The sequence below is a fragment of the Psittacula echo genome (assembly GCF_963264785.1).
Source record: "Psittacula echo genome assembly, chromosome: 14".
Lineage (NCBI taxonomy): Eukaryota > Metazoa > Chordata > Aves > Psittaciformes > Psittacidae > Psittacula > Psittacula echo.
In genome coordinates this window covers 4,452,027-4,479,234 of record NC_137750.1, presented here as the reverse complement: position 1 = coordinate 4,479,234, position 27,208 = coordinate 4,452,027, and the positions used below count along the sequence as shown (strand labels likewise).

Here is a 27,208-nt window from a genome sequence, read left to right as displayed (position 1 = left end):
TCCTTCAGCTCTCCACACGGCGTTATCAGAGTCTGTGAGGTGCTGTGAAGGGTCCACCACCATTCACCCATTCCTAATGAGAGCTTTAGTCAACGAGAGCTTTACTCAACAAGAGCTTAACTAGAAACCTTGGTGAACCCTGATGCATGTATTACACTTGTAACACTGGGCGGAAAAGCCCCAACCAAACACGACCCGTTAAGAGCACAGCTGGTTTGTGCTGGAAGGGACCAGTACCGTGATACATCATTTACACAGTTCTGGCCACTTACGCAACACCACACACAAGGGGCATCAATATTTTAGACACTGAGTGCCAAACCGGTTGTGAGATGCAAGTCAGCAATTTCCTTTTGCCTCTCTACTGCAGAAAGCAAATCAGGTGGAGCCCGTTAGCAAAGAGCTGAAGAGTCCAGATTCAGTACATAATTGATGTGAAACGCAAGCTGCGGCAGGAGCAATCCCTGCTCTTTGCCAGCCAGCAGAAAGAAGAGTCACTTGGCTGCCTCTATTGAAAACAACAATGTCATCATACCAAGTGAGGCTGTATATGTTTATTCATCGTCAGTAATTTTTGTACACAAGGCAAATATTAATAGCTGAAAGGCAACACTTTGAGGGTATGTACAGAGCAATGTACAAGCGAGTGTAGAAGGTGTGAAACTATTCAATTTAACCGTCTTATAAAAAGGAAGTGATGCTTTTCTAAGACCTCCCTTAGAAATAACTTATTGCCAATCTGAACCTAAAGCAAGGAGAAAACCAACAACGAAAAAACCCAATTTACAATAAAAAGTAGTCCCTGGAAAGTTTATCAAAAGTTAAAACATATAAAATTGTAAGCCACAAACATTTATACAAAGCTAATACAAATCTGGGGTTTGTTAAAGATCTATGAGGTTGTTACAAAAGGAGTTTTTACAGAAAGGCTTCACGTCAGGTAAGCTCTCACTGCTACCAGAAGCGCAGGAAAGCGCATTTAAATAGTCTGCAATTCAACTTCTGTTCAAGTACAAGGCAAAGAAATTGCAAAATGGCACTGGATTGCAATGCTGTGTAATTTAAAAACAAACTATGTTACTGGTACCATCAAACAGACCTGTAAAGTTAACTGGGGAACCATTGGGTATGGCATGAAACGTCTGATCCATCTGAAACAGGAACTGTTGGAAATGAACCTTCTGCAACCGTCCTGAAAGAGGAATACCCCGAGGAGTGTTCCAATGGCCAAGGGACACGCTGAACATCCTTGGTTCCAAGGCATTCAGCAGGGAGGCGCTCCCCAGCGTGGAGCAGACACAGTAGGACCAACCTATCTGGGACTGATCATGAGTATGATGATAAGCCAAGTGTCATGAAGCTTGAAACACCCACCCTACCTGAGCAGTCCGCTCCAATCACTCTGATGGGCAGGATGTGAAGCTACTTACTAGACAAATGAGTCCCATATACAGCCTTTGAGATCGATGAACCCGCCTGACTTGGTTAAGAGCAGATATTTGAGAAGAAAGCTTTAGTTTTTTTACACAACCTGATGGCTTAAGCTCCCACATAAAATATATTAAAAAAGTAAAACTTTTAAAGCCCTGATCAACAGCCACACTTTTCAGGTATCAGATCAAACATGCTGCAGCAGGGAACAGTCGCTAAAACACCAATTTCACCTTCAAGTACAGGAAAGCTGTACAAGACAGTGGTATATCTCCATATGGTCAGTGATCACTCCACTAAAGAGAACTGAGGGAGTCTGGGGAAACCTGATTTTCCACCTGCTTTCCCACCTTCACTAGAAGTATGTTCTGACCTTGTACCACAGACTGATTTACATGAGCAGGCTCCACTCTTAAGTAGCCAACTGCAATTCATTTCTTCGCTTCAGGATAAAACTGGTTCAAAACATCAATCCTTCAGCTCTTGTACCAAAATGATGTTCTACTACAAAGACATAATATTTAGGAACCATTGTAAAAAGAAAGACAAACAACAGTACAAGCTGTGCCCTTTCTCAGGTAGCTAATGAAGAGTAAGGCTGAAGATGGAAAAGCCAAACACTGATTCAGTTTAGCCAGCATGAGCAGAGGAACCATGTAAAGAGATACAGCACGGTCCATTCCCTGTCCCCTCTACACAAGTGGCAGTGGGAAACAGAAGTGATTTGACTCAATTTCATTAAAATAACTCATTTCTGCCTGAGATTCATATAGTGCTTATCTACCAGGGCCTGCTTTGCCAGAATGGCCCAACATTGCAGGGGCCACATCACTATGTTACCAGCCCCAGTGTTCACAGGGCAAGTGATCTAAAAAGCATTAAAACCATTTTATTTGGTGTTGGTTCAGGGGAGAAGCCTGCTGAGTGTTTTCCCCTTTTTAGCTGAGTACCCAGTGCCTTGGGGATACTGATACATCCATTGACTGACATCAGTTTTGAGGATCTTTAGTAAATTAGCAGGTCCCTTGACACAAAATTCATCAATGTTTTACATAAACAATTTTGTTTAGACAAATTCGTGGTCATTTTTCCTATCATCTGCTATCCAGTCTTTAGTCATTTCTGCAGCAGCTGGTCTGCCATCCTGCAACACACATACTAGAGACCTCTCCAAATTAATTACTCTAATTAGCATGGAGAGAAGTCTCTTTTCATAAAGACACTTGTTCAGACAACTGTCAGCAAAGGGAAAAACCAAACCTACTCCTCTTGGTGACTAACAAGGGCATGGACTCGATCAACTTCTGCTTTCCAACACTGGACTATAAGGCTATGCAGAGGTTTGGTGTCTGCTCATGTAACATTTATAGCTCAGCAGATCATCCTTCTCCAAAGAGGGAAACGGAGAATTTCTGGACTCCCATTACATGCTTCTTGTCTAATCCCTTACATAGTCTCAGCAGCCTTTTTTGACATCTCTAGTTCATCCTCTTGTTCACATATGACCCAAACACATCAAACCAGAAGTAACCATCATATCCATGTCCAGTAAAGAGGCAAAACCTTAAATATCCCCATCTAAAGATGCTATTAATCTTCCTGACATCAGTGCTGCACCCAGACTTTACACTTACGTTCAGATAACGCACTGTGACTTCTCCCAAGCTCTTTTCAGAATTCCTTCCTCCCAAAATAGTGCCTTATGGCAGGACTCGCAGACTAATCTATGACTACTCATTGGATGATATAAAAAATAGAGGTCTTTCAAAGCACCTAACTAAATAAAAATACACTATTCCCCTTCTACTGACAGGGGAACGAGGTACAGAGATGTTAATACAACTTACAATCACAGTAACTAAAGGCTAAGTTCAGAAGACAGGCAGCTTTCCTATGTGCTAGCAGGGACACTGCTCCAAGCAGTGAGAACATGATGTTGCACCACTTGCCATATGTGCTATGTTAATAAAAACTCATTTAAAGTATCGGCCAGCATCATGATCCACAGGAATTGGTCTGTTCCATGGGGAAAGTGGCCAGCTGAACTCCCTACATGACACTACAGCCTGGGGGAAACCTGCTCTTTAAACACTTTAAGCTGACAAAAGCTTACTCTCCTTTTGCAGTATTTATGTTGGGTGATGTATGAGGATTTCTGGGCAAAAGAAGTATTTTGTATTATTCTTTCAAATCACATGGCAATGGTAACATTCTCCCCCTTAAAAAACCCCCACAAAACACAATGAAAACCAACCCTGCACTGGAACTTTTGGTAAGATACTCTTAGTCACAAGCAGCACTCTGGAGTACGCTGTGCAACATATTTGGCTCAAGTACACTTAGGATTGCTAGACCCAATTGGAACGTGCCAGAAAGAACCTCATCAGCTGAAGCATGTTTGGCTGTGAGACATTCTTTCTGCACTAGGAAACATTCATCTTCATGGTGTCAGCTACACAAGGCCTCTGCTGGGAACACGGATGCTCACGTAAGGCCACTGGAAATACCGTAGGACAGAACACAAGGAGGCACTTAGGTTTGCAAGTCCTTCTATCCATCACCACATGCCTGCTGCTTAAGATGAGGCACTCTGTAAGTCATGAAGAAAGTAAAGATAAACCAGTGCTATATTAAAGCGCTTCAAGAACAGGGTAAGGTACCTACATGTAGTAACTGGTTAGTGAAGATAAATACGAGTTGAGCTTGCTCCCCCCTTCCCACATAAGACTCTCAAGAGGACCGTATCACAGTGCTCTGTGCTTTGCCATGGCTCCAAGACGTCCGTACAATGCAGTAGAGTGAAACCGTGTACTGTGCCATTCGTTAATTCCTCATCACTGGACTTCTGCCTGTGGTTGTACTTCCTGCCAGGACTGGCCAAAGCTCCCAACCTAAGTATATTTAAATCATCTCCTAGTCAAACCCCATGCAAAGACCGGTACTTAAACAGGAAGTACGTTACACCCGGGAATCCTAGCTTCAAAGAGATGATTCCAGCAAGGGATTTATGGGATTTCTAACCAACAATAGACCTGAGAAATCATAAGTCAGCTATGGTATCACAGTCTTCATAACAGAGTTAGATGTGAAGAGTTTCTCCCCCCTTAAATTACTGCCACAGTCTAACAATTGCAACAGTTTCGCTGAACTTTGGACTTGGAATTCTGAAGGTGGAATGATTTTTTTTCCTAGGATAATAATATACATGTTCATAAAAGGTCAGATTTATCACTTTACAGGTACTTAGACATAGGTCTGCTATAAAATTACAACTGGAGTCAACTTGAAGCTACACTGGAAGAGATTAAGCCTGAATTTCTGCAGAAATTGGCAATAATGTGTTCAGCAGCAGCTTTTAGCCACATATCGAGAAGTCTGACAGGATCGGGATTTCTCTACTCCTGCTGTAAACTTCCTAGTTAAAAAAACCAAAAACAACTCACAAAAGTTACTCAAATAAAACTGTCTTTTTGCACATCACTGTAACATAAGCTGCTTGAGGTTGTCGTGCAGGATGGTATCCTTAACGTCACGGAAAACTAGCCGGATGTTTTCTGTGTTAATAGCAGTGGTGAAGTGGTGGTAGAGGGGCTTCTGCTGCTGGTCCCGGCGTTTGGTACGAAAACAATCCACCAGGAATTTCTGAACATCTGTTAAGCAGTGGGGATCCCCCTCAAACTCGGGGAAATAGTCTTTGATGCTCACTTTTTTTACTTTTTCCTCAAGCAAGTCCGTCTTGTTTAAGAAGAGGATGATGGAGACATTGCTGAACACCCGGTTATTGACTATTGTCTCAAAAATGTTCAGGGACTCTGTCAGGCGATTCGTTTGCCGATCCTCCATCAGCACTTGGTCAAACTCACTCGAGGAGACAAGGAAGAGTATGGACGTGACGCTGTCGAAGCACTCGAACCACCGCTTCCGTTCGGACCTTTGGCCGCCTACATCAACCATTTTGAAAGGGACGTTTTTGATTTCAAAGTCGTACTCGTGAATCCCTTTTGTAGGTTTCCGGGCCAGCAGGATGTCCTGCTGTGAGGGAAGGTAATCCTGAAAGAGACATCAAGGAGAGTTTGCTGATTAGGGTATAAGGTGCAGGCATGGTGATCACAACCGAGTTACTATTGAGAGAGAAGCTTGCAGAGGAACAGCACAAAGTTTTGAATAAACATACACACGAATGCATATTTATATGCTGTCACTGAAGTGTTTTGGAAAGATCTAGCATCCAAAGCAGGAAACACACCCCATATTAATCAAACATGGACCCCAGAGAACTGAAGCTTTCCATTTGCCACATGACAAGGATCCATAAACAACCCGCACCATCAGTTCCTCATGCCAGCTTCCCTCATTCTGGATTACTTTCTGCTTCAGTCATCCTCTTCCCACAAAGCTGGGAAACACGCTGGCTGCCAACACTGCAATGCGGCAATCGGGGTCTAAAGCAGGTTTCTCCAATCTGTAACCAAGGGGAGTATCCCATTATAACCGTGGGTACTCCATTCCTCCCATGTTCTCGTGCATACTGCATGACTGCTTCCAGGAAAAAGAACTACTCCACTAAGTCAGTTTTAAGGCAATTATGGCAGAAATGCACAACCTAAGCAACTTTCTCTGCTCTTGCCATGGATCTTTCACATACTGGTCCAAAAAGTCACTTCTATCAGCTACGTGCCACATCTGGGAGCTCAAAACATAGCCCAAAACATACTGTGCAATTGGTAGAACAGGAGAAGAAACTGGCAGCTGAGGACAGCAGCCTCTTGCCAGTAGGACAGCCTAGGAGCTCACCTTTTCCCCCAGAATTAAACAGTCAGGATAAGTAGGTTTTTCACTGCTTGTTTCCATGTTACGTGACTGGTCATTATCAACAGATGCAGATGTTAACAGGAAGAGGAATTCTTATTAGTCAGCTTTCAACAGCCTGAAATTCAAGACTCGTATGGGGGATTTCTTCACTCTGAGTTACACTTTGGCACATGGTCCAAGGCTTTCTGCTGTCTAAAAAGCACATCTCTAACAGGCAGCTGGCTGACGCTGAAGTTTAAAGCTTTGTTGTTCACTTGTTATGGAAACTCTTCCTTACCCCTTTCCAGCATTTCTCACAACTTCAGAGAGTGTGACTTTGGTTCCAGATTTTAGTCTCCTCTTAGTGAGTGATCTACAATCTTCCTTTGACAGTGCCAGACCTGGACTTTTTACAAGGGATGTGTAAGACCTGGGTCCAGAAAGTCTGATTCAACTAGTGAGCTGGGGAGGGGGAACAAGCACACAACTACACGGCTACTTAAATACTGGTATTCCAAGTGTAAGGCATCTGGGCAAGTTTGATCCACAGCCTTTAAGAAAGTAATGCTAAAACTTAGGGAACGTAATGTTCCAAAAATTCAGAGATCACTTTGCTCTACTATGTAAGCTCAAAAGTGAAACCAGCTACAGAGACTGTTGTTGTTTGAACTCCTGTGTTTCTTTACTGGAGCTGCCCATGACTAAGGCACTGATTTTTATCGTGGCAGGAATTACAGAGCAGCTCTGAAGCACAGGCTCCCACCCGGCACATTTTGCTGCTTTGCTATTACACATCCACAGCCAGAAACACCTCAATCTGCAGGAGAGCTGAACTGCAAAAGTAGCATCATGGTCCCTGCAAACCAAGCAATGGGCACCTGCAAATCAGTCAAGGGCACTGATTAAAAGAAGCAATATTAAAGGGTAATGAGGTTTTTCTCTTTGTTAAATTTATCTTTGGTCTTTTCTACCAAAAATTATTAGAGAGGAAGAAACAATCAGAGAACAGAGCAATGACTGTATCAGATATCACTGAGCACATGTGAAGGGATTTTAAGGTGACTGTTAACACCAAGGGAAGAGGATGTCACAGGTTTCATCCTTCGGACAAGAAGGCAGCATCTTTTGTCATTCAGGAAGTTAGTCTCAAGTTCTCAAAACAAAACCAGAGAGTTTTAGGAAGGCTCAGGAGTGACTGAGATTATTAAAGTAAATAAATAAAATCAATTAATATGAAAGGCAAAGCCATCTATACCTTCAATACTGAGAAAGAACATAAAGAGAACTCTTCTGGGAGTTGGCCTGTAATGTGTATTCAGTAAAGCTTTCAAGAACAAGAAGCTTATCCTTAAAATTCCTGACAAATTCCCTCTCAAGTATTATTACTCATTTAAAATTCCTTCCACACATGCAACCACAAATAAAATCCAAGTGCTTTCAAGCTCTCCATTCACAAGACCTACCAAGCTTTATACCAGATGATGGCTGCTCTGATGCACCAGCCTGCAAGTGAGTGCACTGAAGCCAAGTGCTGGGTGTACAGCCATCATCTGGCTACAGGAGACCAAACAACAACTCCTAAGAAAGCTCCAGCATTTTAGTTGTCTTTTGTAAGGATAATCATGTTTTCTTCCTCGTGGCCAGATCCTTGGGATACCAGCAGCTTGACATTACAGCAACTCTGAATGAGCCCCTTTCTCACTGTAGATCCCATTCTCCCTATTAAAAGACTGCAGCATTAGGAGAGTATTTTCCTTGGACAGAACTAAGTATTATCTTTCTAAGTTCTTTCAGTGTTTTGCCACTGTCAGTCAGTACTTTCTCTGCAAGCATCCTAAAGGGCACATTCCTCTTCTACACTTTGCCCTATCTTTCATGTTGACTGTTGTCATCTGAAGGTCCATTCCATTCCATTCGTCACCCTCACCCTTTTTCGGTTTTTTGGTTGTTTCTGGGGGGTTATTGGTTTTTTGATTTATTTTCTGTGCAGCTCTTGCCAAGGATCCACACTGACTCTGAACATGTGCTTTCTTCCTGAACTATCTCCTTCCTCAAACTCACTACTCTTTTTACCTCTAAAGGACTTCTTTTGGTTATCAGGTAGTTCTCTTAACTATCACATCACTGTTTCCATAGTTAGAATGTAAAGCATGAATAAGATGCAGTCACAACATGGAAAATGATGTGTCTCTATATTTTGGATACATATAGTCTGCACTGGCAGATGAAACAACAACAAACATGCAGGAATCCAGCTGATCCCAGCCAGCTACTTGTATTTTGCTGATCTGATTAAATCTGAACATTAAAGTTCTTTTCCCTACTCACTGTTATCATCTGCTCCCTTTGGGCAAGAGGCACATGAATTGCAAGTGTATCTGTTTATAAGCAATTCAGTTGTGTCAGAGAACAGATAAGAACAGTAAAATATTAATATATAGTTTTGGGGGAATAATCATTAGACAAATCTTGCATATAGGTAAGATAAACCAGAAGAACCCATCAAATCTTTCACTCCATAACAAAACTTCTCCACATAGACCCAACATTTTCTATGACAGCAGATCTTGAAGGATCCCTCTCTAACTCAGCATCATTTGGGCTAACTTTAAACTGGAAACACTGTAATTCAGAGCTCAGCATTCCCACAGCAACACCAAATAAGCGTGTGTGCATATAAAAATAGAAAAGAAAACACAGTGACTTCAAGTTTCAGGCTTGAATCAAGGAACGGACCAAGGGTTCTAAATAAAGAACTTTGAAAAGAAAATGCAAAAATCTTTACCCAAATGTGCAGGGGCAGAAAAACCAAACCAAAACCAAAACTCAAGGGGCACTGGGTTCAAAACCCATGAGAAATCCACCATTAGCAGAAAGTTGAGCAGTTCACTAAAGCGAGCGCAGCACTCCTACTGCTGTGCAACTCAAGAACAAATCCAAACTGAAGGAGCGAGAGCTGGAGCTCTCAAGTGAGGTATCTGGGAAGCACATGGATACCGCAAGGTAATCACCAGTGCTCTAGTTAGAAAAAATGACAGTTAAAAGCTTAAAATTAACTTTTTCTCCATTAAAGAGAAAAACAGAATTAAGCCTGATGTAACAGGATTCAATTGAAGTGGTTGGGATTCCTTCAGCATTTGTTAGCCATCAGCTGGAAATGACCTTGGAGAAACTGCCTCCCCATGGAGTTCAAGCTGGCATCCCATTTTACAGGCAGTTTTTCCACATGCCATTTCTGCAATGCACAACTAATGAGCATCAGACAACTTCATTATTCGAGCAGTAACCAAGAGTTCTACCCGAAAGGCTCAGCTTTTTCCCCCAGAGAAAACAGATTTGGTTCTGTACCAAATGTGTTTATTTTGAAGCACATGCTACAGGACGGTATCACTGGCCCATGCACCAATTTAACTGGGTATTCCCAACTGGATATGTACAAACAAAAGCACTCATTTCTGGGTATCATTTAGTGTTGAAGTGTTACATTAATAGTCTTTTGACTGGACAAGCATTTGTAACTTGGGTTTTGTTTAATTTCTACAGAAGTTTTATTACCAGAAAGTCTCTTGGCCCTTGCATTGCCCTCTGTTTTTGACATGTTGGTGATGAACTGCTGAGATAATGGAACAGTCAAAATTAAAGCTATATGAGTAGACACTAATAACATTTCATCTGTTTAAACCCCAGAGATCACAAAGACTGCTTAAAACTCAAGACTGAAAGAAACCCAGAAGACTTACTTGTTCTCCAAGTTTATCCAAGTTGTCCAAGAAATACTTTACGGATTCCCCCTGAAAACAAAGCAAACAGTTAGATAACTAAGCAGCACACCTGACCTCAAGAGTTTATGCTGTGAAGTCCAGTTCATTTATCCAGACATCAGTGTTTTAAGCTTTAATCACTACCATCTCTCAAGCAGCTCTCCTAAGAACACAACTAATGTTTTATTTCTAGGTCAGTTAATATTTAAGCTTAAAAGCATAGGTAGGCACATTTATAATAGTTAAGTTCTTTCCAGTTTAGAATTGCTAAGTCAATCCTACAGTGTTATCCACAGGGAGCATCAATGAAGCAACCACACCTTCATTAGGAAAAGCTGCATTCAATTCTTCCAGCCCTTTGAGGAGTCTGCACATAGAGGCATTCAGCGCAGGATTAATCACTGCAGATGATTCATTTATAACTGCATTGCCATACGATCCCATTCATGCAGGTACACCCCCTGAGTACTGCCAATGACCAGCAGAATAGAGGATGAGAAACCACAACTCATGAAGCATTTTACTAAAGACCAAGCTGGACAAGACCTCCTTCCTCTGGGAATAACGGACAAAGCTCCACACTGCAACACTGCATAATATCACACCTACTATACAGGTTATTTTCTGGATTCAAGCCATTCCTTTCCTTGCAAATAGTAACTGAAGTGTTTAATCCCTCCAGTAACATGGAACTAAAGATTCTCTACTGTAAGCCTGAACTCCAGGCAACTCTCCAGAACTTCATCAGGGTGCTGGGATGAAGGAAGAACTCTTACAAGGATGCTGTGGAACCAGAGTTCACTTCCAACAGGCAATGTACTGACTGAATTTATTGCAAAGGAAGGTAGCACCTTTATAGGATTCCCAGCATCAACACAGCAGCAGAGCCACACTTCCTTTTGAAAGCTCTTGGTTACCAAGCTGTAACTTATTTACTTTATAGTAAATACAGAAAAGAAACCATCTGTGTTTTCATTCTGGGCATAGAAGAGCAAGAATACTGACAGAATTTTCTTGATGAGCAATTCAAGCAGCATCCAGGGCCGGGTGACTACATCTAAGCCAGACGTGTGAATCAGGACAAGAGTTACACCCTGATAATCACTTCCCTTCACTTGAAATAGAACTTATCTACAAAGAATATCAAACCTCAACATTAAACTGTGTCACCTAAGCAGCAGTGAAGTAGGGTAAGGTAAATAACAGTCCAAAAAGGGTTCTGGCAGATACATAACACAAGGCACGTACCCTTTGCAGGTTTTCCAGGTCCTAAAGTTACCTAAGAGCAGCAGACACCGCACCTTCCAGTGTGCAATTTGAACATCAGCTTTTCATTAAGCAAGACTGGGACTCTGGTTGAAACATGCCTTGTGCTTGACACACCTGCAGGGAAAGAGTCCAGCACACTTCTACTACCTTATTTTACCTCCTGTTTAGTTTACCATTACTGATTCTCTCTGGGTGACAAGCTGCAGCACTAAGATTAACCAACCATTTCGAAGCCGGCGGCACAGAACAGCAACTCTTGCAGTGACAGCAGTATTCACACACACATCTTTTTCAACTCTCTCAAATCCATTCTAGCCTCAATCCTCTAAGGGAAGTGTATGAGGAGCAGCATTCCTATTCCACAGAAAATAGAAATACACAACCTTGATGCACAAATCCATGAAAGCTTCCCAAGCAGGAGGAACAGGATCAGAATTGAAGCCTTCCAAGTACTAAGACCACTGTCTGCAGCTGAATATTAAGAAAAAAAAAATTAGGCTCATGCTTAATTTCTTTTTTAGGTCCTTAGGAGGAGCTGGCAACCCTCCCTCCTCTCAGGACTATGTAAAATCAGACAGATTTCAGACTCATTTAGTGGAGGTATTTATTCTACAATACCTGGGCCTCAGAGGTTGTAAGTATGGATGTGTGTGGCTACATGCAGACATATATTTTAATCTTCGACAACTCTTTTTTATACTGCCTACAGCAATGCCTACTCCCTAAAGAAGCATTAACTCCACACTACTGGAATACATGAGTTACTACATCTCCTTTTAGTCCCAGGGCTTACTGCTACTGCAATGGATTGAGCAGTTGCAGCAGTAAACCACAGCCTGTAAAGGTCACAAAACACCCCCAGAAACAGCTTCCCAAATGAGGGGATTTCCTGAAAACATGAATGCAAAATACGTGGTCCTGCAGCAATTGCCATGCTCTAGAGCCACACATCAGCAGAAAAGTGAAGCACACCAAGGGGACTGCTTAGTCTCCAGGCTGTCCGGTTATCGAAGTCAAGGGCAGATAAGTATCACGGTGGCCACTCTGAAGCTCATGAGGTTAAGCTTTAAAAGCAGTCAGTTATGAGCAGGAGACAGTTAATAAAGCAGTGACATGCCAGCTTCCCTCCTCCACATCTGCAGCTCACTCAGTTCTTCCCTTATGAAAATCTATCCAGACAACTAATATGACACACCAAGAAAGTGCTGTCACCATGACTCAACTCAGTATTTAAGGATAGAAGTTGTTCAGCCATTGGATTTTATCAATTTGCATGGCATCAAGAACTTAAAACAGCGCTAAGTTCATCAGCAGTTCTTCCATCACATTCCAGACAGCCCTCCCCTATCATACAGCTACAAGCCAGTGTCTTGACTCCGGTTATTTTCTATCTATCTGGCCTGGACATCTTCAGATCAGCAGGCTCAGCTCTGATAACTACAGCTACTCTTGAGCAGCCAACCACCACGACTAACCGATGGTTATCAGAGTGTACTCCTGCAGAACTTAACAGTTCTGACCCATTTTAAGCAAGCTTCAAAAAGGCAGCACAACAAAGCAAGCAAGCAAGACTTCAATCCTTTTCCAAAGGGGTGACTGTGTGCTGTATGCAGTGTTGAGAAAAAACTGAAAAACCCACCACACAACAACCAACGAAAGCCTTAATGCCAGCAACTGTTAAAACCGAGTATGAAACTGATCTATTCACAACACCAGCTCCAAAGACAGCTTCTGTGTTAGGCTACTTTTGCTTGATACTAGATCCGGAACTAGATCTCACTCTGTAAATCAATGACTTGCTATATTTAAATGCTGCATTCAACAGACAGCTGTTGTCTTCTAAAATTTCCCTTTACACAAACTGTAAACCCTCTGGTTTACCCAACATGACTAGAAAACAGAAACTTGGGTTTCCCCACTCTGCCCCACTAACTCCAGTGTGGCTCACCACGTCCATGTGGCTGCTGTAACAGTCAATCTGCTGCTGTCATGCCACAAAGGAGCCATAGCAAGGACAAAATCAACAAGAGACTGAGAAACTGCAGGATCTGCCACCATCAAAAAGCTCTGTGGTTCTCCATTCACTCCCATTGACTTCACGCCCATGTTCTGTGAGTACATATAATGGAAATTGGAAGATTTAGTTAAAGAAATAAAATGATGTGAAGGTCTTAAATTAGTCACAAGTGAACCTTTGGTTTCAAATGCAGGTGAACCCTTTAAAGTCATTTTTACAGTTGAGCAGTTGTGAACTGTCAGCTCAAAGTTACCAATGCCCTGTTATACCGCAGGAACCGTACCATCGACCCTTCCTTGTCCACTGCCCGCTTCCTTCTGCTCAGCTTAAAGCACAAGCCCAAAGATGCGAACAGAAGCAACAAACACCAGCTTGAGCACATCTCTCGTGTGTTGATACACTGCAATAGAGCAAGCTTCTTGAACACCCCCCAGTACAACAGAATGAATGGCCTACACATTAGCTTCAAAGCTCTTCCAGTGTCGGGTCACTGAGCTTTTGCTCTTTTCATACAGTATTAATATGAATCCTATCAGAACATGAGATTTTAAGCAATCACTTTGCCTGCAGAAGATGCCCTCTTTTGTTCAGATAGAGTATTCAGAAACGCATGTAAACCACAGGAAGTTGACTGTTAAATAACTTTATTCATAACTGTCAAGTGTTCCATTTTCAGCAAGGTTTGATTCAGAACAGCCTGTGTGCCTGCTGCAGTCTTGTGATCCTTCCTGAGGGAAGCCAACTCATTTCATCCTCACCATACAAGTTGTGTTTTCTTGTAAACCACTAAATCATATTCTTATCAATGTACCTGATATTACAACAACAGCTTCCCTTACAATACTGCATCTTTCTCACCTAGTCTTGCTCATGCCTATACAATGAAGTTATCTTGAGCTTTGTGTAACACGCTCTTTCTACAAAGATGGGATTACAGCATACGTTGGACATCTACCTGCAAGACAACAGTGTGTTGTAGCTGTGTTCTGAAGTAACCCTGATCAGTTATCTTTTATAAACACCACTTGGCAAAGAGAAAGATTACTGTCTGAAATGTTGCTGGTTAGTGCCTAAAACAGAGCAACCACTAAAATATTATGGGGGAGGAAAAGGAGGAAAAGAGACGACTACAAGAAATACACAACAGATGAACACATCTTTTAAACCCAGGAAGTGGCACCAATTTATTTGGTTTCCATGAAAACAATGTCAGCAATCTAAATATGATTTGTTGAAACCTCAGCATCGCCAAATGGTTTTTTTAGCTGTTCCAGGGCAACACAGCACATTCTTTCCAACAGCAATCACTTCAAAAAATAAAAAAGAGAGAAAAAGCATCAAATAAAGATTCAGTCATCACAAGGTTTAAAGATAGATATGAACAGTCTATCAAGCCATCTATATGTTTGGCTGCAAGTTCACACTGAATGGACACGACTTCAATATCTGAAAGGATAAATCGGATACTTAAAGAAAACAGGAGATATAACGGAGTAACTCTAGATTAGAATTACAGGAACCACCAAACCTTTTCTCTTTCTGACCCCACCTGAGTTTCTGGTAAAACATAGATTTTTTTATCTAATAAAAAAACCCACAAGCACACAAAAACAATGGTAAAAATGCTTTTTTAAAAGCCTAGTTTAGAAGAGGAGGTAACTACAATGTTCTTAGGCTGCCAGGTACATGCCTAAACTGACAATCACCTGCCCATAACACAGGAAAAGCTGCTCGAAGGAAGAAAGATGATGGAGGAAAAACCAAAGCCTTAAACTTCTGCATCTTCCAGCACCCTAATAATATTTGTGGCACTCATTATGTATAGGGTCTTTTGCCTGTTAGAAGCTTAATCCAAAGGCACAAAGTGCTTTAAAACAGCACTGCTGCCAGTGGAAACATTAATAGACCAGCCTTGAAAGGGCTTAAGCACAGGTACTGTACATCCAGATCAGATATTTCGGGATCTCTGAGCTTCTTTCTCTCCAGCTCAACCACCTCAAACATCATTTAGATTTGACCTGGCCATCTTCAAAAGTTGTTCAGCTGGAGAAGAGAACGCTCCAGGGAGACCTTAGAGCAGCTCCCAGTGCCTAAAGGGGCTACAAGAAACCTGGAGAGGGGCTTTAGACAAGAGCTTGTAGGGGTACGACAAGGGGAAACAGCTTTAAACTAAAAGAAGGTAAATTTAGATTAGACATTAAGAAGTTCTTCCCTGTGAGAGTGCTGAGGTGCTGGCACAGGGTGCCCAGAGAAGCTGTGGCTGCCCCATCCCTGGCAGTGTTCAAGGCCAGGTTGGACACAGGGGCTTGGAGCAAGCTGCTCTAGTGGAAGGTGGCAAATGTTGAACTGGATGAGCTTTAAGGTCCCTTTAACCCAAACCACTCTGTGTTACTATGATACACTGAGATTAATTGCTGCTTCCTTATAAGACTGGACAGTTTCAGTTACAGGTTACATCTGCTTCTACAGGAGGACAAAATAATCCTGTTCTCCATCAATACATGTCACAAATGCGTCACATCTCATCCCACCTCTGAGGGCACCATTTCCTCTTTTCAGCACTTCCTGTGTGCAGCTCCAGTTGTATTTGACTGTTTTCACAGCAATAAGAACAGCATCACGCAGTGTAGAAGTGAAACCTGTCTTGTGCTCAGTCACACACCCTGAATATCTGTCCTAAACCAAGGAAACATTGAAGTCCTGACTCACGGAAGTAATCTTTTGTAAAGCCTCTTGGTAGCAGAGCAGAATTTGTACTGAGAACAGCTGCATCGCATTGGGTGGAAGGTGCTCAATAGCATGAAGCTACAAAAGCACCACGAAATGGAGGAGTCACACTAAGTTTATTTCATGACTGACATTTTTATCTTGCATAACGGCATTAACAAAGAAAGGTGAAGGGGTTTAAGAACGGGTTTAACCCAATAATATCCCTTTAATCTATTATCCCCTATTTACCGTGTAATCCAATTAATCCACAATTCTCCAATGTGGATAACAAACGGAGGAAGCCAGAGCACACCAACCTGAGCTCCTGCAGCACAACTGCCTGGCAGCATCCACTGTGGCTGCCAGTGAATGACAGGGGAAAGGCACACAGCTCAAGCCAGTTTGGATCCCAATGCTCCAAATACAGCTCCAGCATCCCCTGTTTCTCCTTCCTGCACTGACTGCAGGCTTGCATTACCCTTCAAAGGGCCTCAGTCACAGTTCAGATCCAATTTTCTCCAATCAGTGGAGCATTTCCATGGTTTCAGACATAATGTGCTATCCCCCTTAACCAAGTGAAGACATGATCAGGCACTAAGAACTTAATCCACATACTGGTGTGCCATAGAGCGAACTGCTCCAGTTTTGAATTACTTCCCTAAGAGGGAAGAAATCCAATTTTGTTTTTCTCAGCTAGGAATCCCGCCCCTCTCCTGAAGGGATGCAACTGCCAGGTTCTTAACCAAACCTGCTTAAAGATACAAACATTCACTACAGCTTTGAGGCGTGAAACGGTGTTCTGTTAAAGACTGCAGACCTACAATTTCTTCCATGCAAGACACTATTATCATACCTCTATTTCTGAAAGACTACTTGGAAACCAGGCTGCGCCATATTCTATAAACAGCTGAGAGTTTTATGAAACCCTTTGAGTTGTATGAAGCAATATTCTATTTGTACAGCTCAAGAGTAAACCCCAAAGAGACTCTTTCCAAGAACTGAAAGCCTGAGGAGTACCCAGCATTTTCCCTGGAGTGTCATTTTTCTTAGGATCACCAATGCTCCCAAATAGGAAGAAAACTCCAATCTAAGAAATTAAGAAATGTAGTAAATGGGACACAACTCATGAGGAACCAGAATGTCTGATGAAGATGTTCCTGTTGGCAAGAACCTGAACAGAAATTAATCCATGAAAGCAAATTAGGATACACTTTCCACAGGATCAGGTGAACTTTCTTCCTTCAAAGTTCTTTTTACTCTCTCCTTCAGGAAGTATCTACAATCCAAACTCCCCTTCCACAAAGGTGACTTTAGGAAAGACACTGATACTTAACAACACGTCGTCGGATTTCATTGATGAACCAAACCTCCCAAGTCACAGCACATAGGCAGACCTAGAAGCTGTATGAAAACATGCACTGACCCAGACGGAACAGCCACCTCCCAATTACTATTTATGCTCTGGGAAGCATCTATCTAAACTTCAAATGTTTTACACACAAAACAGACTGGAACCAGACCGTAAACATTTGCTCTTCTTTCAGTGCACTGACCCACTGGCTCCATGACTTCATGTGTTTGCAACTCAAACTGCACTTAACCTAACACTGAAGCAGTAGCGAGTCTGCAAATCTGCCATCCATCATTTAGAGCTTCACTTGCTTCCAAGTTGTATGAGACCAGCAAAAGCTCCTCAAAACATGACAAATACTTGGCATGTGGAAAGATATCAGCACTAAAAATGGTCACATTGAACTTTAAGGTGCTTGAAAAGCCCACTACATACACTGTAAACTAAATCACAACCTTTCAAAAGCAGAACCCTGAACTAGACACCAGTGCAGGCACTGAAGTATCCCTCAGACTCAGTTTTAAAGTACATTAGGCTCCTATTTCAGCCTCATGAGAAACCCAGATGACCAAATGCTTTTAGTTCCTTCCTCTGCCTCAATTACAGAAACCATTTCGACTACATTCTGGCATTTCTGTTTGCAAATGATGACATACAAATACACAAGCTCTTGTTACCACCTATCTGACAAGATTCAGTGGTAATCTACTAGTCATGTGGAAAATCTATATGTATCCTTAAATGAGTGTCAGTGTATTTGAAGATCAGTAAAAGCTGTGTCTAAAGCACTCAAAGAACAGTGAAGACCGTTAAAGGCCCCAATACCATCCACATGTAAAATTCCAGTAGATCACCCTACACTGAGGGGGTTTGTTTTACACACTATTCTGTGTAGATCTTTTGAATTACAGAAGGCGTCAGTGCACTGTGCTTCCTCTCCTGGAAATTCTGCATCCTCTTTACTTGGTCACCAGTGGATGACCAAATACCACCATGTGCCCAGCAAGCTCATGTGTGATGACATGTCTGTACCTCTCATCTATAAAAAGAATTTAGGAGTCTTTTAAATTCCTTGGTTAAGTCACAGAAAAGGAGCCCAATATTCCACTTATTTTAACTGAGGAGACTGTGGAGTACAGGGAAAACATTTAAGGTGTGAATGACCATGACAGAGGAGTGTGCAACAAAATGCAGTGAATTAAGTGCTGTAAAAGGCAGCTCAGTGCTTATAATAGTCCAAAACTTCTCTCCTCTTACACAGTTGAAGTTGTCAGTTACTGTGATGGCAAAGAATTCAGAGTGGTTTTTATAATCAAAATTCCTCAACTTTCCCAGCTGCATTACCTGCTGTTTCTTGTTAATGCAGTGGGGAAGATACTGAAAACAATTTAGGGCCTTCTTTAGCTTCTGGCGTAATCTTCAACATTTTCTTTATGCATCATTTAAATTTGACCCATCAAACTACTTTGGCTGTAGAGTATAAGGGTTATTCAGAGATTTTCATTTGGATTAAATGCATTTATTGTTTGAGTCTGACAATTTAACTAATATTGTGTTCTATGACCCATTTATTTACCTTTAAGACATAAAGAAAGGCTTCATATTCCAGAACAAGATACCACTTGGTCTGAGCTAAACTCCATCAGCACCGTGATCCAGCTCGCTGTCGTGCACAGGACAGGCTCTGCACCTTCTGAGGTTCTCAACTGATTTGTGGTAAATTTAGATACCTTCAAAAAACCAAGTGCCAGTAGCCAAAATGTTGTCATGGAGATTATCTTGCCTTCTGTGTGAAACACTACTACTTCACTGCGTTTCTTACGTAGTAAGGTCAGCTGCACTTACGTTTTGTGACATTTTCTTAAGCAACTTCCCCAGCTACCACAAGCTGAAGTTTCCTTCCACTTTGATAGTTCTGCATGAGAGGTACAGCATGAACTCAGAACATATAAATAGTATACAGCATTAACTCATAAATACAGCCAAAAGAGTCATACAAATACAACCCAAGCGTTATATGTGCTCAGTGAGAGCAAATTTAACTGGCCTCTAAGGCTGAAGTCTAGTTAGAGTAAGCTCAAATTAGGGAGCAGCAACACAACACTGCCCCTGGCATCACACCTTAATCCTAAAGGATCCAATATTTACATATGAAAAAGATGGCTCCATATTCTTTGCCTCGGGTGCACAATATATAGATGGAAGATCAGGGCTGCATTCATACCACATGTTTTGCCAGCACAGAGGTTTGCTGACAGCTATGAATACTGCCACTTTGTAGTGTAGATGGGGCTTACATTAATAAGTCATTTCTAAATGGACAGAGTATGGCACAACCGTTGTTATGTTTAAAACCTGTGAAGCAATGTAATGAGACAGCTCTACAGGTACTAACATGCAGGACCAGCTACTAACATGCAGGACCTTGCAGGTTAGCAGCCAGCAAGGAAATGGGCTCTGAACAAATGTTTGTACCATGGTCTCATGTTACTCTGTAAGCAGCAGAAGCTCATCTAACACATTTAAAAGAACGTACTGAGAAGAGGTCCACACATTCAAGACATGTGAAAGTCTCCTCCTCTGAAGCGTTCAGGTTGTTGGTATGCACAGCATATCCAGAAGGGCACAACGTATTTTACCTTTACTTAAGCAAGGCTCAGGAATGCAAATTTTTGCAAGTAGGTCACCTTTTAGTCTTCTGCAACCAAATGTTTAGGGAACTAAGGCACGTGATTATCAACACGACAGAGCTTGTCAAGACAGAGTACGTATAAGAACACATGGCTCTGCTCCCACACTGTATTGTGAAACTGCATTTTAAAAGTAGCAGAGACTGAAGCAGAAATCCTAATCCCAATTTGGAAAATGATAAAGAATTGCCACTTAAATCAGTGTAAAAGTTCACTTGTTCAGCTCAGCATTACAGTCAATTCTCACTACCAAAGCACCAGTACACACATGGAAGGGTTTCTGGCCACAAACCCAGAGTAAGGAAATTCAAGCCTCCTCATTGTTGGACTCTAGTGGTAAGCCCATACAGAGCCTTATGAAGGCAAATTCAAAGCCAGCATTATCTTGTCATTGGTGCAGGAAAACCAGCAAACCCTCAAGAACTCAGTCTCTTTTCTGAAGATTTAAATGACTCATTTTTAAGTATAAAATTGTAAAGCACTTTTCTGTCCATAGAACCTTTGATAAATCTTTTTCAGATGAAGAGCAAAAGTGGCTCTAACCTTTCCAAGCTTTTAAGGAGTCATGCTTACTGTACACACACCATCCTGTGATGTGATGTTTGGTGACCTATTGACTGGGGAAAGAGGGGAAAATAGTTCATATTTCAACATAAAGCTGCAGCTTTGTTTTCCCCACAGAATTTTGAACAATATTCAGTGTAATTATAACATTACACTTAAATTAACTCTGAATTATATGATTAAGTGCCCAAATAACCAATCCACATGTTTACAGAAGCACCACCTCCATACCTCACCCAGAAACAGACCGGAGCAACCCAACACCCAATCCCAGAACCAAGAGTGGATCTGGGGAAGGAGAAAGACATCGTCACACCCCAACTTTGGGGTGTGCAGAGGTTGCAGAGGATGAATACTGGGAGGAGTTATCAGCACATTACAGAAGGCACAAGGTGCTGAAAGGCTTCTGAAATTCAGTGTCACAAACATACTGTAGATGCTTTTAATGAATGACAGATGCTGTTTTTCCAGGTTCTACACTTCTGACTTCAGAGAGATGCTGAAGTAATGACCATGAGATGGGCATACGCATTTGAGAAAGAGCTCACATCTGGCAATCTGGTCTGGTCTCCAAACACAACTGGCCTCATCATGATCACTATAATCAAGCACATTTCAAGGATGTGCTCTTACACACCTGAAAGAATGGTTAAGTTTTGCTAATATTCTGCAGTGGCCATTTGAGGACTCATTTCCCGTAGAGCTAATGTAATGTTCTCATGTGTACAACAGCCCCACCAATATGCAGAGACAGAACCCAGAAAAGCCCCACCAGGACAAGACAGAAGTCAGTTCAACTGAACAACACTCTTCTAAAATACTACTCTGCAACAGGAAAATGCTGCAGGGAAGTTGCAGCAAAACTAGCAGCATAACTGTGAGCAGAACACGCCTTTTCCTGTCTTCTATAATCTGATCTAGCACTTGCAGATGTATCACAAAAGTAAACATAATCCAGAGGTAAATGCACATCCTGCCATCCTTGCTGTACCATCCACGTCTGCAGTTCTGTGCAGATATGGACAGAACAAAGTGTCCTCACTGCCTCTGAGCACTTTAGGTTCATGGCATTAAGGACAAAACAACACAAAACACTCAGTGTAATTTGCAAGTAGGGCAAAACGTAACTATCTGCAGATCAACAATTGCTGGTAGCAAACATCCAAACCCAATCAAAAGTTTTCTTTTAACAAGAACAAACCTTTAACACATTCAAAGCTTATCATGCATCTGAGCTACTCAGCTCTCATCCCACTTTTCCATTGTCAGAGAATGAGAAGACTCCTGGAGACTACTTCAGAACACTCCTCTGTGCACGACTCTCATAGCAGATGTGAGTTCACTGCACCTGCTGAAGTGAGAGGCAGTGCAGCAGCATACAACCGTACTCTACTCAGAAGTGCTTTCCTCAGCGTTACCAGATAGGCAGCACCAGCAGCAGCCACTCCTCAGCTGCCAGTGTTTCAGAGCAAGTCCCAGTGAGAACAGCAAACCTTTCCAACCACAGAACTGAACAGCTCACAAGCATAAATACAAAGGTGAGGAAATATGTTGTTAAATCACTTTGCATGTTGTAGAATTAAGATAATGAGTGTGTTTTATCCAAGTCATTTCAGGACATCTTAACTGGAAATCAACCGGCAAAGAGAAATCTGCAATGTTCATTAAATGTCAGAGAGCTTCAGGCTGATTCAGACTAACTCTGTAACTAATCCACATCAGACATCGACCAGAGGCTGTAGCAGAAATAAGCTCAGTGCATGAAGGACAGAAAGCTTGAAGTCGACCAGAATATAAAGCCACAGGAACTGACTCAGCTACAGAGCCAAGAGTCTTTAGTTAACTGTGTTAGTGGAACTGTCACCTGAATGACTTCAGTTTGTAATAAAATTTGAGGGATTATAATATTAACCACCTGAGAAGTACTGAAGTGGCACACATGCACTAAGCTGTAATTAGTTTCAAAGCACTACATAAGTGACCTCATGAATTTTCATAAATACTGCTGTTAGTGGCCAGAAGGCCCCTATTTTTATACCAAGGAAAATAAATCATATTGAATATCCTCATGACCACTTGCATTAACAAAATGAGGAAGGACGCTCCAGCAAACAAGGCATGGAAATGCTGATTTCTAATTCCATTAGAATATAACTAAGTTCTGCTTTTCCCCTCTCACATGCTGCTATAAAAAGACAACACTGTTTCTTCAGGGTCCTAGCATCATCTCTGGCATTATAAGTGAAAGATGATGGAGACGAAGGAAAACAGCATGAACAGCTCAATGATTTCTCACAACCATGCATAAATCTTGCCAGTATCTCTCTTTTCATTACATCTGTTGTCCCAAGCAGTCGAACTGGAAGTAGAAAACAGTTTTATTCCCCATCTGCAATGCTAACAATTTTCAGTCCTGGATCCTTTCTTCAAGAGTCAGCACTCAACCCAAGTGCACTGTCTGTGTCTCTTCCAACTTCTTCCTGCCCTACCTCCTTGACTTGGAGGTACACCCATCACTCCCTCCTTAACTATTTGTGTCTCCCTTCCATAGTACATCACATACCTAAACTCTCTGAGCACTCTTTTCCAAAGCCTGCCAGCAGCTATGGCAAAAATCCATACTGCTTCCAAGAGTCTTCCACCTTTCTGCTGCCCACATGGAGCTCTGTCATAGCTTCAGCTGGGGTAAAACCCCAGACTTCATGCTTGGCCAGCACTGCTCAAGCTGCTGCACTCAATACAGTGACATCATTCAGCTGCTTCCTTTTCTTCATGTTTATAACTTGGCACAAATATCTCAGGCTGGGCTGAGATTTTGAAAGGATTTAGGGAATAAAGCAATATACGTATAAATAAAGCAGTTACCTTACTTTCAAAATTAGTATTAGGATAGTCGTCAACTATTAAGAGCACTTAAAAAAATACTCTGGAGCTCTGCCTAAAACATAACAAGATCCATACACGATCCAGGACATTATGCAGATTTAGGGATTTCCAAAAGAAAGCAATAGGGTTTTTTCTGCCTGAAGCACAACACACTTCAAATCCTACTCAAAGTGAAACTCTACATAAGCTTCAGTTATGGAAAGAACCTTCTTTTCAGACTCAAGATGATGGAATGGCAATAGGTCCCTTTTCCTTTGCTGCTTCCCCTGCAGTCACCAGCCATGCTTAGCAGAGACAAGTTTATTTAACAGCTTTTAAACCAGATCACTCCAGCACAGCAATTGTGTCACTAAGTCACATTTGCACCAGAAGCAGAGCAATCACCCTTTTATGATCACCTTGAAGGTAAAATGCAAGGAGCAACAGGTCTCCATAGAAACACATTACGTAGCTGAGAGCTCACAGGGCAAGTGACAGGCACCTGCCCATCCTGCAATCTCTACAAGATGTTCCATGATCAGAGCAATACGTATTTACACAACCTATTTTAGCCAGAGCACAATTACACAACTATTTATAATAGCTCAACAGGAGACATCATCAGCTATTGTTCAGATTCACACAAACACAAAGGTTATTTTTAAGACGTAAAAAAACACAAAGCCACTTAAATTCAAGAGACCTACAAGAACAGATTTGATCTATTTTAAGGTTCTCCACCTCCACCCCTATAAACCCCTGTGCCACTGCCATTTACTACACAAGTCTGTGAATCAATAAACAGCAAATTTAACTCAAATTCTTTGTTTCCTTTTGCAGCATTTGCCTGGAAATGGAGCAAAGGGACTTCAGCTGTCACAGGGAGTTAAGGCTCCAGCTCAAACTTGAGACGTGTTTCTCCTTCCTTTCCATCACCACTATAGAGCTGCATACTCCATCTCAACCTCACTATTAACCTGTATACTCCAGCTGAGAACTTGAATATAACAAAAATCTCATTACATGAGCATGAACATAGACATTCAAAATTAAACAGGAAGTATACGGAGGGAATGTTTGCTAGATTGCTCAAACTGGAAGAGAAAAGGGAGTGGTTTTTAAATTCTTCTCATTAACCCATGCATACCTTTTCTTAAAAATCATATTACTGTTAAGTCTTCCTTTACTGCAAACCATGTTTTGTGTTGTTTTTTAAGTCGATGCACTAGTTCACGAAGGAAACAATCATATGGTAAAAACACTACAGACGTACAAGCTTTGTTACAGAACATAAAAGCCCTCCAGACCTCTGCTTTCTCACACATGAAATGATGACAATTATGTCAGAAGCTCTTTATTCTTCTTGTTTTGTAAAAAAAGGGGAGGGAAGGAGCTAATGCATCTGTTTGCAATACCACAGCATAACAGTGTACTATTCCAAAAGGCTTAAGATCCATGAGGAGGCCGCTTGAGCTGCATTGTATTCACTCACACAAGAATCATACACACTCAATTCCAAATACAAACACAGAACTTACCAGTTGGAACTCCCTGCGCCGGTCGTACGCGTGCTGGATGCCACTGTCAGCCCATAGGGCTCGGATGGCTGGCAGGTACTGCAGGAACACTGCTGTCTCCACCATGCCCTGCACCACTGAAACCGAGCGGGTGTCAAACGCCATCATCGTATCTCCGTTACTCTGGTTCGCAGGATCACCCCAGGGGATATGAAGTTTCTCTCTGGCATCCACGAGGACTCTCACACCTTTAATAGGACGAAAGAGCGTTGCAATTAGTTTCTCAGCATCTACTGTTTCAGTAGCCTACAAACCTGCAAAGATTCAGACAATGCACTTACTCTGTACAGTCAAAGCTCAGTGGGACTCTCCACCCATGAGGAAATCATGAAGTTTCTGAACAACTGACTCTAAACACTATGCTTTCAGGTAATATCAAACCTCAGATACTTACTATCTGAAAAACATGGCCATGGCCAACAGTATAATATCCACAGTACAAGTTTAACTCTTGATAAAGTGCTGGTTTTAATTACTAAGCCCCCAGTCTGTGCTACCAAACACTTTTGCCTGGCACAAAGACAACTCAAATAAAGTATATTTAAAAGCTTATTTCAGAATATGTCGAACCATCTGACTGTGTATTTCAAGATTCCCTAATCTCTGTACTTTTATGAGCTTGGTATCTAGCTATCTCAACTTGTAGGCAGTTATCGCTGCCTTTAACACTTGCAGAGATATGAACACAGTATTTACTAAATCATTGTACTCTAAAAGTTGTTTTTCCTGCTTACATGCAAAAGGAGTTGTATCACTGAAAGACTTCCCTGCACTTGTTTTGTTGCTGTTTTGGTAGACATTCCCTGTGAGAAACACAGTATTTTAAGCTTCTCTTATAAAGGAGTTTAAAAAAAAAATACTACAAACAATAAGCAACTGTAGAGGCATGGGGAGAGTGTAAGGAAATTAAGGAGTAGTAACAAGTGACTGTATAACAACACACTTGTTCAATACCGAAGTGTTTTTTCAAGCTTCATTCCCTTCCCATGACTTTTCCATCTGTCAAACGCAGTGACTGCAGGGAAGCAGCCTCCAGAAGAGCTGCAGTTCCTATGTGCGTAAGTCCACAGAGTAAGAAGCACCTTATTTTACTAACAATCTGTAACCTAGTCAACATAGGTTGCTCGTGATTCTACTGCCTTGCTATTTATAGCTTCCCCAGGTTTGATCTGTAACCAGCTTTGTAAACCAATTGTCAAAGAACCACTGGATCTCAGCCCTCTTCACGAGCAGGGCTGACGTCTGACATTGCCTTGCTGTTTCAAGAAACTTAACTGAGACTTTGCCCAACTATTACACAGTCCAAACTAATAATCTGATGAGCGATTTAGATGAGAATGATAAGGTAAATGTGGCCGATTCAGTAAGGATGACACCAGTGAAATGGACAGCCCAGTCCTAAACCATGCATGGAAGTTTCAGCGAAGCATCTATGAACCTTGGTGCAGGTTTAATCCTGGTTTCCAACACGATGGTAGCTTTCTTCCACTGCAGCGAAAAGCTTTCTCCTGGGGCGCAGGACACGTCCCATCCTCCCGCAGTTTCAGGTGCATCTCGCCCCATCCATTACCGCTCATCACCGCGATCGCATTACCAGGAAATGGCACCGCTCGGGACCTCACGGGCTCAAACCTCTGCTCCCGCCTGGGGGCCGCGCCCGGGCCGCCGCCTCTCCCCCCCACACCATGGCCGGGTGACACCCCGCGGAGGGCGGCTGCCCCCCGAACGGTGCCACCGGCAGTGCGGGGCCGCTCCTCCTCCATGAGGGAGAGGCCGAAACGAAACCACCGACCGAGCGGGAGGAGGCAGCGACCCACCGGGCTGAGGGAGACGAAGCCGCCCCTCCCAACCCCGGCCGGGCCCGGAGCTTCACGGGGCTGCCCCTTCGCCTCTCACCCACCTTTAATCACGTTGCTGTAGATGGTGGCTCGGAACTCCTCCCGGGCCGCCCGGTCCCAGTCCTGCCCATGGATGATCCTCATCTGCTTGAGGAAAGTAGACTTGCCGCTCTCACCCGCTCCCAGCAGCAGGATCTTGACGAGGCGCTTCACGTAGGTCTTCTCGCGGTTGAGGCACTTGTCGATCTCCTTGGACTTGCGCTGCTGCTCGGCCTCGCCGCTGGTGAGCAGGCAGCCGGGGAAGCAGCCCGACAGCACGGAGCGCGACGGCAGGAAGTCCGCCAT

At 42.4% G+C, this 27,208-nt stretch overlaps 1 protein-coding gene across 1 annotated transcript; it reads right to left on the bottom strand.

Moving 5' to 3' along the window:
- Nucleotides 1-561: 561 nt before the first annotated feature.
- GNA13 (G protein subunit alpha 13) lies at nucleotides 562-27,208 on the bottom strand (the record flags this gene model as incomplete). Its single annotated transcript, XM_080629304.1, has 4 exons — nucleotides 562-5,481; nucleotides 9,963-10,013; nucleotides 24,987-25,213; nucleotides 26,926-27,208. 4 exons carry the CDS (start codon nucleotides 27,206-27,208, stop codon nucleotides 4,909-4,911), a joined length of 1,134 nt encoding a protein of 377 aa, XP_080485430.1. The 3' UTR covers nucleotides 562-4,908.